General features: G+C 41.2%; 1 protein-coding gene across 1 annotated transcript; it reads right to left on the reverse strand.

Annotated features, from left to right (window-relative positions):
* Positions 1–2348: 2348 nt before the first annotated feature.
* On the reverse strand, positions 2349–10826 carry LOC135099702 (inactive hydroxysteroid dehydrogenase-like protein 1). Its single transcript, XM_064002133.1, has 7 exons — positions 10521–10826; positions 6443–6565; positions 5960–6070; positions 5600–5820; positions 5313–5442; positions 4572–4669; positions 2349–2714 (listed from the first exon to the last, which is right to left on the reverse strand). Exons 1-7 carry the CDS (start codon positions 10786–10788, stop codon positions 2616–2618), a joined length of 1050 nt encoding a protein of 349 aa, XP_063858203.1. The 5' UTR covers positions 10789–10826; the 3' UTR covers positions 2349–2615.
* Between the last annotated feature and the right edge of the window lie 4439 nt (positions 10827–15265).

Below are 15265 nucleotides of genomic sequence, written 5' to 3' on the forward strand. Positions count from 1 at the left end.
TTTTTTCTTTTTCTCACTAGTGGCCTTCAGTCTGCAGCCAACATGAAGAGGTCATTAGTTTCAATGGAATTTCTTGAAACGCTTTGAGCTCTCATAAGTATGATTTCCATAAGACTCAGGAATTATTGCTCTGGTTCTCGTGAAAGTTTTTCCTACTGATGTTACACAATCCATGTTAGATTATCACTAGTCTTGAAAATATGTCTTTAAACTCCAATGAATCCACCTTGAGGCAATGTGTTAACAGGAATCAATACAAGACACAGAAGCGTTTAAGAATACAGACTTTGAGCTGCCAACACACTGACTGCATTTTTAACATAACCATACTTTTTTTTTTTTATGAAATAGGGAGATTACTCAAGGAAAAAAAATGAAGTTGGAAAATAAACTACAAAGAAAATAAAAGAAAAAGAAAAAAGAGAACATAAAATAAAGAAAAGAAAAGAAAAGAGAAAACGGAAAATAGAAAGCAGGAAACAACAGTGGCAGTCAACCCAGTCTTGGAGGTGCTGTCAGCACACACTGCCAGGGACCAAGGCAAGACCAAATACTGTTCCAGCAGCACCAATACATTCCCGCCACTACCAGTTCACTCACTACTGCGTCGTGCCCCGCTCTTAATGGGTCTCACGTAGGTACTTATTTCTCTACGTTTTACTTTCTGATAAGTTAAGCCAATGAGCGAGGAGTGGGATGCGCGCGGGATGCTTCTAAACATAGATAACACTTCGCCATTTATTAACAAATAAAGTAATCTAATTACCATGCATAGAAAAAAAAAAAAAATAAATAAAACACAGAACGTCATTAATCATCTAAAGTCTACATCGGTCTACATGGATTTTTTTTTTTTTTTTTTACATGAATTTGGTTTAACATGACTGAAATTATATCACATTTAGTTGAATTTACACGAAGTTTTCACTTTGGAGAGACCAGCCCAACCGCTTGTTCGCGCTGTACAGACGTAAATAATAAGGAATTTCCTTCCCCCCCCTTTTTTTTTGCACGTCTATTCTTTTAGTTTTTATACATTAAGTTGGGACTAAAAAACAAAGATAAACCATAGGGGTTAGTATGATTCACTTAACATATGCGTAAATATATTTAAGGACAAAATAGTGTAATTTAACAGATCAAATCTACTAATCCCCCTTTTCCCATTACTTTTTTATTATTATTATTTTTTTTTAATACACGATTTCTGTTTACACGATGCCTGCAAATTCTTTAATACAGCGTAAACCGAGAGACACCTGTACTTTGTGTGTAAACTACTACCACCAGTACTACTGCTACTACTACTACTACTACTACTACTACTATCTCAGTAAATGTTGCACCTCTCTCAAATGACAGCTCGCACCTGGTCGGCGGCGAACAGCAACATACTGGAGGAGGCGCGGTAGAAGAAAGAAGGCGTGGAAGCTCGGAGCACCGTCGGCACTATCTTGTACTGTCTGGCGGGCGCTGGCGGAAGCTGGAGATGTCTCCCGTTCTTTTAGGTCCTCTCCTGCTGCGTCCTTCAGTAGCAATAACAATAATAGCAGCAGCAGCAGCAGCAGCAGCAGCAGCAGCAGCAGCAGCAGTAGTAGTAGTAGTAGTAGTAGTAGTAGTAGTAGTAGTAGTAATAGTAGTAGTAGTAGTAGTAGTAGTAGTAGTAGTAGTAGTAGTAGTAGTAGTAGTAGTAGTAATCGCAGTAGTAGTAGTATTTGGTACAAAAGGTTAAAGTTCACAAACAGAACGAAACACTAAAATAGTAACATTAAGACGAGTGAGCTAAATAGATTATCAGTGCACTTAGAAGACGTCAACACGAGAAGCAAGAGGGTACTCGAAGACGTAACACATAATGATATACACTGAGGTCACACAAATAATCACTTACCAATAACATGTAAGAGTTTAACTCAAGAAAATTATAATAATGCAAATTAAGGTCATACAAGTCAATCAGTTATTATTGACATGCGCGAAATTAACTCAATAAAAAAAAAAATGTTTAAACACTGGAATGCATATAAAAACATTTAAAACCTCTTATAAGCGTAAATTCTCTGCAATGTATCATAAGTACAGTCGGTTTTCCTCTGACGCGATCATTTTCTTCTGCAAGGCCGTCGCGTTACAGAAATATTGCGTGAGAAGGACCCTTGAAACCCCTTATTGCCTTCTGCACCTCCGCCCAAAGTATCTTTTTCGAGCTCATTGATTATTGGTAAAGTTTGGGGCCAAAAATACAATGCGGATGACTGACTTTTTTACCCTAAAGGCCCTGACTATCTGCCTATCACTGTCTTCTCTCCAACTTCCCAATTACTCACTGTTCTTGTCTTTAAGAAGAGTTATTTGAAAAAAAAAAAAAAAAAAACGACCGGATACACACGATTCAATGAAAATAGTCGTTCAGTTTGAATGCATGACTCGTGAGGGGTGGCGTGGCGGGCATGTGTTACCAAAGCGAAAAATCATGTTAGAGCGGATCTTGGTCGCGTAACAAGAGACTTTCCTTTTGCATTTTTAGTCCGCGTTAAGCGAAAATCGCCGGACAAAAATTCGAGTTAGAGGACAATCGATTGTTTTAAGTATATTGAAATTTCCGCCTTGCCATATTACTCCTGATTCTTCTTCATTCCGTCCTTTTGTATCTGATACCACTTCCCGACCAGGGGTATCAGGAGCCGGTGGTGGCAGAGGTTGAAGAAGTAAGCCTGAAAAGGAAAGTGAGGCTCTGTTAAGTACTTTCTCTAAATGTTACTTAAGAGGAGGTGGTGAAGGGAAAGCAGTCATCAGTTGAGTCTCAAAAGCAACTTATATATTAATACGACCACTAATCGTCTTCTTCCTTCCTTCCTTCCGTTCTTCATTATCTTTCATTCTTTCCTATTTATATATTTATTTGTCAACCTTTGTTCCCACGCTCTGTGCCAAGATAGGCTCAGTCTATCCTTCCTGTTCCCACACTAGCTTGTCCCATAATACTTTGTATGAGTTTAGTATGCCATTTGCTCCTAAATTATTTCTGTAATGTTATGCTATCACTTTCTTACTTTTAAAATTGTAACATGTCTTCTTTTCAACTTTACATGTTTCAAGGCTCTTTATTTCCACAGAGAACGAAAAAAAAAGTCTTATATGCGACCCAAGGCAGCACCTCCATTTTCAGCTCGATCAACAGATATAAAGTCATCACAAAGCCAATGCCAGTCACCAATCAATCCCCGTCCAGCCGTCAAGAGGAGTGTCGCTTACTTGTCCTTTACAATGTTTTCAGTTTACCATGGGAGTGTACATCACGTGTTGAGCTGAAGTGGGTGAGTCTTGCCGTGGGAAAGTTAATCTGCTAGTGTGTTCTGAAGTTCCTTTTCTTATGTATTTTTGTTGAAGCGTATGGTGTAGCATAATTTGTTTTTATGCAGCTTTCTTTCGTGATTCTGAACTAAATTTACTGTTAGGGACTTTATAATATTATGACTATCGATTTGTGAAAATTTAGCGTGATGATAAAGGAGTGTTTTGCTGCTGTCAGACGTAAGAAGTTTTGATCCTTGGTTTCATTCACGCCAGTTTATTAATGTCTTCAGGCAGGGAGTGTGTGAACAGTACGTGAGGTAGAGAGTCCGTATTAGCGTGTGGCCGACCTTACTCTTCTCTTCTTCAGTACCTTATGTACGTTCCTTTTTTTCTTTTGTGGGGGAGGGGATTACAAGAGTCATCATTACTAAAACTGCAATAGATATTTTATTATTATTATTATTATTATTATTATTATTATTATTATTATTATTATTGTTATTATTATTATTACTGTTATTGTATTTCTTTGTTCAGTGTTGGTAGGTTATTCATTTCATCGTTTCAGTAGTTTATGTCTTTGATTGGTGTCCTTTTTTTCTTTTTTTGTAGTAGCGTTTCCGGTTTTTTGTTTATTGATCATTTTTTTTTTTTACTCTTGATTTACTCGTGCTATTTTATTATTTTTATTGTTATTATATTATTATTATTATTATTATTATTATTATTATTATTATTATTATTATTATTATTATTATTATTATTATTATCATCATTATTATTATTATTATTATAATCATTATAATTATTATAATTTTTTTCTTCTTTTCTTCTTCTTCTTCTTCTTTTTCTTTTTTCTTTTTTTCTTCTTCTTTTTCTTCTTCTTCTTCTTCTTATTATTATTATCATTATTATTATTATTATCATTATTATTATCATTATTATCATCATCATTATCATTATTATTTGATTATTTGATAATTTGTTCTATCTGCAATATTGCGCATGTTTCTTTATAAACCGTAACCGTAATAATGATGGTTCAAAAAGCCACCTCTTTATTTCCTTGAAAGGATACAAAACACTAGTCTGATATTTTTTTATTCTTTTTTTCTTTTCTCTCTCTCTCTCTCTCTCTCTCTCTCTCTCTCTCTCTCTCTCTCTCTCTCTCTCTCTCTCTCTCTCTCTCTCTCTCTCTCTCTCTCTCTATATATATATATAGAGAGAGAGAGAGAGAGAGAGAGAGTTACTTTTCTAGCTTAGCACATACCCACCTGCAGGCTGTGAGACCAGTAGCCCGTTGTGTGGTGCGCGTAGCCCAGGGTGTTTATGGCGCTGGAGGCGTAGGTCGGGGCGGTGGGGATGAACACGCCTGGGGTAGGAGGCGTGGCACATGAGTGAACATTGGTGAGGGAAGAACTGATAAAGAAAAGTCCCGCCCACCAAAGTAGCCTGACCCCAGAGGAGACAGTTCAAAGGCAACTCCAAAATTACGTCGGAAAGTGTCTTGAAACCTCCCTCTTGAAAGTGTTGAAGTCTTACGCAGAAAGAAATACGGAAACATATCAGAGTTTAACAGTAAAAGGGATGAAAGACTGAAAATACTAGTTGACTCTTTCATAAGGGTGCATAATAGGGATGAAAGTGAAAAGCCTTTTTGCGGCGAATACACGGGAGGGAAGGCGTGCAGTCAGAAGAACAGTTAGCATGAAAATAGTGACAGAAAGCTGCAAAAGACAAAAAACCTTGTGGGAAAGAGAGTAAAACTGAAGACAATCAATTAATTGATTAGACGAAATGCTTTGGATTCCACCATGTTTAAGAGACCAATGTAAAGGAAACGCCCCTTTATATATGAGTCAGTAGCGGGGGTAGTTACATCTGAAAATATTTTGACATTTTCTATTGATGGAAGAGTTTTTGACCCGTTGAAGAATAGTTCTGGCGCTAAGTAACGTGAAGAAGAGAGAAAAAGCAAAGGCGGCGGGACTGTCTTAGACCGGCAAGGTACTCACCGGGCTTATGGACGAGGTCACAGTACTTGGTCATGTTGGTGGAGACATAACTGGGGATGAGAGTCTGCACGGTGATTCCTGAGTTGCGGTACTCACACTGCAGCGCGCGGGAGAAGAAGTCCACGAATGCCTGTGGAGGAACATCCGAGGTTTTCTGTATACTGGCTGGTCCTACAATTTGCAGTTTGGACTGTTTATTATACGCATGTATTGTACGACTGCTGTGTTCTCCAAGGAGAGCAAAGAGCGGCTGGGTGTCAGAGGCGCCGCTGGTCTCAGGGACACACCTTGGTGGCCGAGTAGATGCCGATCATGGGGACAGGACATAGTGAGCTGATGGAGGACACGTTGACTATTGCACCGCGGCCTCGCCTCAGCATGCCCGGCAGCACCAGCTTGGTCATGGCGGGCACCGAGGCCACGTTGACGTTGACGTGGCTCCAGATGTCCTTCTCAGACACGTCCCCGAACTCCTGGGGTTCAGACAGCAAGACCCCGACGTTGTTCACTGTGGTGGGAGAAGAATACAGTAGGTAGATAGAAAAAGTCTCGAGACTAACAGGATATTCTTGCATATCTATCATCTGTCTGTATAAGGTAACTACATACTCGTACTGCCGTGCGTAGCAGCCAAGGACAAAACTCACCCAGGATCCCAATCTCCTTGCCCTGCAGGCCCTTGGCGATGTCTTCATAGATGGGACGACCGCCACTGAAGTCAGCCTGTATCACCTCCGTCTGCACGCCGAACTCCCGCACTGCGGCACACAATGCAAACCACAACTCACCCACACAGTACATACTTAAGTCAACATCAGCCGCCAATCACAAACTCACATCTTCCTCTTCTGGCCAAACTTCCTACTGTGTACACCTGGCAAGCACCTTGACGAACACCTGAGTGTTCCGTCAGTGAATCATTCCACATCCTGTCATTGCTAGCTGTTCTTGCGTATGGCAAGATGACGACACAGGAAGCAAGACTTCATAACGAAAACACATTCAATTTCAGGCAGAGCAGCTTTGAAAAGTAATAACAAGTAAAATCCAAGGTCTTAGAAATAAGAAAATGCTAAACACAGTTGTCAAGCGCGCCATCTGTCACCAGAAAAGTGTGCATGTTTGTTTACCAATTTCCGCCGAGACCTTGTGCAGCTTCTCCATGGTGCGCGAGACGAGGACCAGGTTCATGCCCCTCCTGGCCAGCTCCTTGGCGTACTCCTTCCCGATGCCATCAGTGCTGCCCGTCACCACTGCGGACACGCAAGGCTTAGTGTCTCAGGGCCCTTCAGGATGATCAAAGCTGTGTCCGCACCCTCTATATACAGTATATATATATATATATATATATATATATATATATATATATATATATATATATATATATATATATATATATATATATATATATATATATATATATATATATATATATATATATATATATATATATATATATATATATATATATATATATATATATATATATATATATATATATATATATATATATATATATATATATATATATATATATATATATATATATATATATATATATATATATATATATATATATATATATATAAAGAAAAACAGAATAAACAATTATGTGCTGAATTCTGCATCTTATTAGAGGGTTTCTTAATCTTTCTCGCTAAAACTCATTAACACAACTGAAAATAAGAATATTTATTATGAAAGCGCTCTCTTGTCAAAAAAAGCATCCCTTCGATATTTTTGTACCTGACACTGTACAGGGGGAGGAGGCAGTAGGCACCTGCCGAAACGATAATTACTCCCATTGAGGTCTAAAGTACTGGATCAAGGGGTGCTGTGAACATACCATTAAACCCAGCTGTGTCCTCACTGAACGTTTCCCTTTGTGTCTCACAACACAAGGGGGCAGTCACAGCCTGCCCTCTAAAGACAACTCTCTTCCTCCACACAAAACTACAAGCACCTAATAACATACACACCCTTCACTCAAAATTTCGTAATTATCATGACGACTCCTACACCAGCCTAGGAGTCCCCATCTGGGGAGGGGACCACAAATGTCCCCAGGTCGGACTGCCCTTCTGACAACTACCCTAAGTGTCTTGACACCCCCCTCAACTTTTTCTTCATTAACTTCTGCAACATTCGCGGCGGTCTAAGATCTAATTTTCAATCTGTAGAACACCACCTCTCCTCTTATAAACCTCATCTTCTTTTTCCCACTGAAACTCAAGTGTCTGAGGCAACTGACAGTAGCCCCTTTTCTGTTCCCTCCTACTTTCTCTATCCTCATTTTTAATCCAAAGCTGGATGCTGCGTTTATGTGCGCAGCGACTTAACCTGCTCTCATGCCCACGCTCTTGAATCTTCCGAGTTTTCCACCATCTGGCTACGACTACAGAGTCACTCTCAAACTAAATTTATCTATGCTGTATACCTCTCACCTAACTCCTCTGACTATAAGAAATTCTTTCACTACTTAGCTTCTAAAGTGGAGCATATTTTGACTCTCTTCCCTTTTGCAGAGATCTCCATTCTTGGAGACTTCAATGTTCATCGAAACGCTTTGGCTTTCCTCTCCCTTCACTGACCATCCTGGTGAACTAGCCTTCAACTTTGCTATCCTCAACGACCTAGAGCAATTGGTGCAACACCCTACTCGTACTTGTGACCATTTTGGAGATACGCCCAACATTCTTGACCTTTTCCTGACCTCTAATCTTTCTGCTTATGCTATCACCCTCTCTTCCCCGTTGTGCTCCTCCGATCACAATCTCATATCTGTACCTTGTCCTATCGCTTCAGTCCCTCCTCATGATCCTCCTAAGCGAAGGTGCCTCTGGCGTTTTGCCTCTGCTAGCTTGGGGGGGACCTCAGGAGGTATTTTGCTGATTTTCCTTGGAATGACTAATGCTTCCGTGTCAGAGACCCGTCTTTGTGTGCCGAGCGCATAACAAAGGTGATAGTGTCTGGCATAGAGGCATACATTCCTCACTCTTTTTCTCGACCTAAACCTTCCAAACCCTGGTTTAACACAGCTTGTTCTCGTGCTATACATGATAGAGAGATGGCCCACAAAAAACTACTTAAGCCTTTCATCTCCAGAATTTCATGCACTTTATACTTCTGCCAGAAACCATGCCAAGTCTGTTATCCAATTAGCCAAAAAACTCCTTCCTTCCTTCTTCTTCTTTCCCTCCTTTATTTCAACCAGATGGCACCACTGCTATCACATCTGTCTCTAAAGCTGAACTCTTCGCTCAAACCTTTGCTAAAATCTCTACCTTGGACGATTCAGGGATTGTTCCTCCCTCTCCTCCACCCTCTGACTACTTCATGCTACCTATTAAAATTCTTTGCAATAATGTTTTCCATGCCCTCGCTTGCCTAAACTCTCGGAAGGCTTATGGACCTGATGGGGTCCCTCCTACTGTTCTCCGAAACTGTGCCTCCGTGTTTGCACCTTGCCTAGTCAAACTCTTTCAGCTCTGTCTGTCAACATCTATCTTTCCTTCTTGCTGGAAGCTTGCCTACATTCAGCCTGTTCCTAAAAAATGGTGACCATTGTAATCCCTCAAACTACCTTCCTATTGCATTAATTTCCTGTCTATCTAAAGTTTTTGAATTTATCCTCAACAGGAAGATTCTTAAACATCTATCACTTTACAACCTTCTATCTGATCGCCAGTATGGGTTCCGTCAAGGCCGCTCTACTGGTGATCTTCTGGCCTTCCTTACTGAGTCTTGGTCATCCTCTTTTAGAGATTTCAATGAAACTTTTGCTGTTGCCTTGGACATATCAAAAGCTTTTTGACAGAGGCTGGCACAAAGCTTTGATTTCCAAACTACCCTCCTATGGCTTCTATCCTTCTCTCTGTAACTTCATCTCAAGTTTCCTTTCTGACCATTCTATTGCTGCTGTGGTAGACGTTCACTGTTTTTCTCCTAAATCTATTAACAGTGGTGTTCCTCAGGGTTCTGTCTTGTCACCCACTCTTCTTATTATTCATCAATGACCTTCTAAACCAAACTTCTTGTCCTATCCACTCCTATGCTGATGATACCACCCTGCACTTTTCCACGTCTTTTCATAGACGTCCAACCCTTCAGGAAGTAAGCATTTCACGCAGGGAAGCCACAGAACGCCTAACTTCTGATCTTTCTAAAATTTCTGATTGTGGCAGAGCAAACTTGGTATTGTTTAATGCCTCAAAAACTCAATTCCTCCATCTATCACCTCGACACAACCTTCCAGACAACTATCCCCTCTTCTTCAATGACACTCAACTGTTCCCCTCTTCTACACTGAACATCCTTGGTCTGTCCTTTACTTATAATTTAAACTGGAAACTTCACATCTCATCTCTAGCTAAAACAGCTTCTATGAAGTTAGATGTTCTGACACAATTCCGCCAGTTTTTCTCAGCCCCACCCCAGCTGCTAACTCTGTACAAGGGCCTTATTCGTCCATGTATGAGAGTATGCTTCACATGTCTGGGGGGGTTCCACTCATGCCGCTCTTCTAGACAGGGTGGAATCAAAAGCTTTTCGTCTCATCAACTGCTCTCCTCTAACTGACTGTCTTCAGCCTCTCTCTCATCGCCGCAATGTTGCATCTCTCACTGTTTTCTACCGCTATTTTCATGCTAACTGCTCTTCTGATCTTGCTAACTGCATGCCTCCCTTCCTCCCGCGGCCTCGCTACACAAGACTTTCTTCTTTCTTTCACTTCTATTCTGTCCACCTCTCTAATGCAAGAGTTCTCACTTATTCTCACTTATTCATCCCTTTCTCTGGTAGACTCTGGAACTCCCTGCCTGCTTCTGTACTTCCACCTTTCTATGACTTGAATTCCTTGAAGAGGGAGGTTTTAAGACACTTATCCTTCAGTTTTTGACATCCGCTTTGAATCCTTTTTCTGGGACTGTCATCTCAGTGGGCCTTTATTTATTTATTTATTTTTCCTACAAAAAAAAAAAAAAGGCTTACATGCGGCACTTCGCAACACCCAGGATCTCATGTTAAGAAATACTGTCATATTTTCATTTCAATAAAATTTTCTTTGCTAACAGGTTTCCGAAATAGCTAAGTCCAAAGAAAATTTACATTCTCAAGGTAACAAGCCCCAATACCTCCACTGCGGAGCGTTTGCTTGCTGTTACCAAGGGACAGGGGCAGGGCACCACTCACCACGCACTGGTACATTACCTGCCCACCGCCCATAGTCTTCCACTAGCCGCTTCTTCCACAGCCGCGACCAGAAGTGGATCCTCACGCCGCTGCCCACACTCCACAGCAGCTGCAGGAGGATCTTGGACACTGCCAAGACTCCTGCGACCGTCAGCACATGTTCCAGTGCCCCGAGGGAAGGGAAGAGCGCCTCACTGCTCATCCTTGCGTCACGCCGTCCACCGCTCAACTGCCAACTCATAGTACACTGATAGTAGTATGTGCCTTGGTTGCAGCGAGTGATCATCGTCCACTTCACCAAGGTCGATCAGTGTGACATCCCCCGTGCTTCGCTGCTCATACAAGCATCTCTGCTGCCTATTTAGTTCCAAGTCAGCCTAGCAAAATTTATCTAATCTTTCCTCTCTATTTTCTGTTTGTCCTACATTCTATCACCCTCTTAGGTTGTTCATTAACTGTTAACTAAGTGTGTGTGTGTGTGTGTGTGTGTGTGTGTGTGTGTGTGTGTGTGTGTGTGTGTGTGTGTGTGTGTGTGTGTGTGTGTGTGTGTGTGTGTGTGTGTGTGTGTGTGTGGGTGGGTGGGTGGTGGGGGGATGGGAGAAATACAGTTAATAAGATCAGATGAATAGTCTGCGTGAAAATAGTGGTAGATTATAGCAAGAGATGCAATATTACGGCGATGAGAAAGAGGCTGAGACAGTCAGTTAAAGAAGAGGAGTTGTGTAGCCGCCGCCGCTGTACTCGTATATGTACAACTTATACGACGGCTAGAGATACGCATATACGTACATTGTAATGTGACATTTTATGTTTTATTTGTTAGCGTTGTATTATTTGTAGCAACTGGTTGTTATACATGAGCAGTGTATGGCGCGCCTACGCGCCAGCACAACAGAGTGAGAGATTAGTAGGGCCGAGGGGATGCGTTGACTTTGCCCTCTCAGCTATTTTTCTCGTCGAAGGGTCGGTTGTTATGACGTGAGTGTTGATAACATACCTACAGCATAATGAACATCATAGGCTGTAGGGGCCCAGCAGCATCTCCAAAGCCACTTCACGAGTCACGCCTACACGTCAGACGTGTCTCGGGAGGCGCGGAGAGTAAATCCCAGTAAATCCCCGAGTTCTCATCTCGGTAAATCCCCAAGTGTAATCCCTTGCATACAACCAAGAAGACGCCTGTTCCCCGCACTGTGTATGTATTCATCATAGTGTTAGGTAACAGATACTTATGTAACCACGAGGATTTAATGATGTGTGTCAACATAATTAATGTAACTACTTGTAGTAATTAGATACTAACGTAATTGTGAGGATTTAGTGATGTGTGTTAATATAAGTACACTTAACGTAACATAATGACGTACATCAGATCATGCAGACGAGAGGGCGACTTGCTGTGTTTGTACTGGTGGTGTTCATCTGTAGAACCGACTGAACCCACTAAAGTGTACGTAACTCTGTATTGACTCATATATGTTACGGAATTGACGACGTGAAGTGTCACGACATTGATGTACTGCAATACCCGTTTTACCTATTGATATACTCTTTTGTGCTATTCTCAGTATTAGTGGTAATATGTTAATTCACAGGTTTGACCGCTTCTGAATACAAAGAGCGAGTACTGCACAGCTCGTTTCAGTCACCTCCAGTACGTACGGCGCTTACAAGTTGATAAGACGAAAATGCTTTTGATTCCATCTTGTTTAAAACAGCAGTATGAGTGGAATCCCCTATACATGTGAAGCGTAGAGAAGAGGTGTGAAATTCAGTTTAGATTATTAGTAAACGACAGACCGAGTATGTCCAGTGTAAAAGAGAGGGACGAGTGTCATTGAAGAAGAGGGGATATTTATCTGGAAGGTTGTTTTTTTTCTTTTTGAGCTGACAGATAGAAGAATTGAGTTTTTGAGGCATTGAACAATACTAAGTTTGCTCTGCCTGATCAGAAATTTTAGAGATATCAGAAGTCAGGGATTTTGTGGTTTCCCTGTTTGAGCTGTTTAATTAACTCCTGAAGGGTTGGACTCCTATGAAAACATGTGGAAAGTGCAGGGTGGTGTCATCAACATAGAAGTGGATAGAACAAATAGTTTGTCTTAGAAGATCATTGATGAAAAATAAGAAGAGAGTGGATGACAGGATAGAACGCTGAGGAACACCACTGTTAATAGATTCAGAAGAGTGACCATCTACCACAGCAGCAATAAAACGGTCAGAAAGAAAACTTGATATGAGTTTACAGAGAGAAAAATAGAAACTGCAGTAGGATAGTTTGAGAATCAAAGCTTCGTACCTGAATTTGTCAAATGGTTTAACTATGTCTTAGGCAACAGCGAAAGTTTCACCAAAATCCCTAAAAGAGGATGACCAAGATTTAAAAAAAATCGGAATAATACCTCCTCAGGTCCCCCCAACTGGCAAAAGCAAAACGCCAGAGGCACCTCCGCTTTGGGGGATCCTGGGGAGGGATTGGAGCGATGGGAGAAGATACAGATATGAAGCTGAGATCAGAGGAGCCCGAAAGAGAAGGATTAGAGGTTAGGAGAAAGTCAAGAATGTTGGGCGTATCTCCAATACAGTCAGGAATATGAGTAAGGTGTTGCATTAATTGCTCTAGCTCGTGGAGGATACCAAAGTTAAAAGCTAGTTCACCAGATTGGCCAGTGAAGGGGGAGGAAAGCCAACGGTGATGGTGAACACTGAAGTCTCCAAGAATGGAGATCTCCGCGAAAGGGAATATATCAAAATGTGCTCCACTTCGAGAATTAGTCGTTTTTTTTTTTTTTTTTTTTTCATAGTCAGAGGAGTTATGAGAGAGGTATACAGCACACATAAATATAGTTTTAGAGTGACTCTGTAGTCGTAGCAAGATGGTGGAAAATTCGGAGCATTCAAGAGCGTCGGCAAGAGAGTAGGTTAGCTCACACAGTGATCTATTGGTGAAAAGTCTTTAAAAAACAAAGAGATTTCCACCATTACCAGGGAGTTGCTGCATATGGATTAGAACCTTATAGTTCACGGCATTGAAAGAAGAACTAAAATCAATGGTAACAACTCGAAACTGAAGCCAAGTGTCCAAAGAGCACTGCAGGTCAAGAGTCAGTCAAGAGAGCATCACATGAACCTAAACCCTTACGGAATCCGAACTTAGAATGTGTCCTAATATATGCAAGAGAGAGAGAGAAAAACAAAAAACGTGAAAAAAATCTAAATACTACTGCCAATTTTTGGTACTCAGGCTGCAGCAATCTTCTTAAAAAAATATGGAGAAAAGCCATCCGAGTTCGTATGTATCAAGATCTAGAAGACATTTTTTTTTCATCTCAGAGGAGCAAAATGCAACAGAAATAAATTTTGGCAAGGGGAAAGAGTTCATCGGTAAGCACAACAATTATTCTTGGTCACACTGTTTATTAATGAAAATATCGTAGAGCAAATGATTTTTTCTTAAAGGATCAAAGAACAATGAGCAATCAGACTCACGTGGAGGAAGCATTCTAGAATCCACAGCACATGAGTAGGACTGACAAGAAGCCCTCTATTTGTGTATCTGAGCAGCACCTGCAAGAACTTCCTGCAGGTGAGAGCTTCAGCCGCATTACAAATTATCTGAATGTCAGCTTTGAGAGCAACATAATATCCCAAAGCGACTGGCTTGGATTTTTGTTTCCGAAGATGATAAGCAGCCTATAGGGCAAAGATCTGATCTTTGTCTTATGAGACAAGAATATTTGGGTCCTCTGCTTCTGTTTTTTTTTTATCTGTTTGGTCTGTCCGCCTGTCTGTCTGCCTATCTGTCTGTCCGTCTGTCTGTCGGTCTCTTTGCTACACCAACACCCTGCCAGAGACCAGAGTCATTACCAAACACTCTCCCAGCAGTACCATTAGTACTTACACAACACTGCCACTACACCCACCACTGTCTTCGCCATCATCCTCAGCAACCTCTACGGCTCTACTGCAGGACAAATGCTTCTCTTAACCTCCTCCACTCCTGTCGGTTACTTGTCTATTCACATTGCACTATAGCTGTGAGATTCTTTTGTTGTACCGTTCTTGGTTTTTGGACGAAGAGGATAGGATTCCTCGCTCCGTGGCGTTGGGTAAGGAAGTGCTCTCCCCATGGCATGGGGAGGTCTGAAGGGAGGTTCCCTATACGTAGAGATCCTGACCAGTCTAAGCCTAAAACAAAAAGACCATTTGACACGCTCCTACACTGATGATAAACTACACTGATGATAAACAGTTCACGCAGGGCAGCCACAGAACGCCTGACATCTAATCTCTCTAAAATTTCTGATTTAGGCAGAGCAAACTTAGTATTGTTCAGTGCCTCAAAAACTCAATTTCTCCATTTATGAACTCGACACAATCTTCCAGACAATTATCCCCTTTTCTTCAGTGACACTCACCTACCTCCATCTTCTACACTGAACATCCGCGGTCTGTCCTTTACTTATAATCTAAACTGGAAACTTCACATGTCATCTCTAGCTGAAACAGGCTGTATGAAGTTAGGTATTCTGAGTGGTCTCCACCAGTTTTTCTCACCCCCACCAACTGCTAACTCTATACAGGGGCCTTATCCGTCCATGTATGGGGGAGGTTTTCACTCATATCACCCTTTTACACAGGGTGGATTCAAAAACTTTTCGTCTTATCATCTGCTCTCCTCTAACTGTCTTCAGTCTCTTTCTCATCGCCGCAATGTTGCATCTTTTGCTATCTTCTATCGCTATTTTCATGCCAACTTCTCT

This window comes from Scylla paramamosain, chromosome 4 (genome assembly GCF_035594125.1).
Source record: "Scylla paramamosain isolate STU-SP2022 chromosome 4, ASM3559412v1, whole genome shotgun sequence".
In the NCBI taxonomy this organism is placed as follows: Eukaryota; Metazoa; Arthropoda; class Malacostraca; order Decapoda; family Portunidae; genus Scylla; species Scylla paramamosain.

Bases quoted from the DNA above. Each gene is read 5' to 3' on its own strand.
- LOC135099702 (XM_064002133.1), bottom strand. From the start codon at position 10,788: ATGATCACTCGCTGCAACCAAGGCACATACTACTATCAGTGTACTATG. The intron at 6,071-6,442 runs GTAAACAAACAT...TGTGTGCCGCAG, and splicing joins CAAGGTCTCGGCGGAAATTG to TGCGGGAGTTCGGCGTGCAG. The intron at 4,670-5,312 runs GTGAGTACCTTG...CTCCTACCCCAG, and splicing joins TGACCTCGTCCATAAGCCCG to GCGTGTTCATCCCCACCGCC.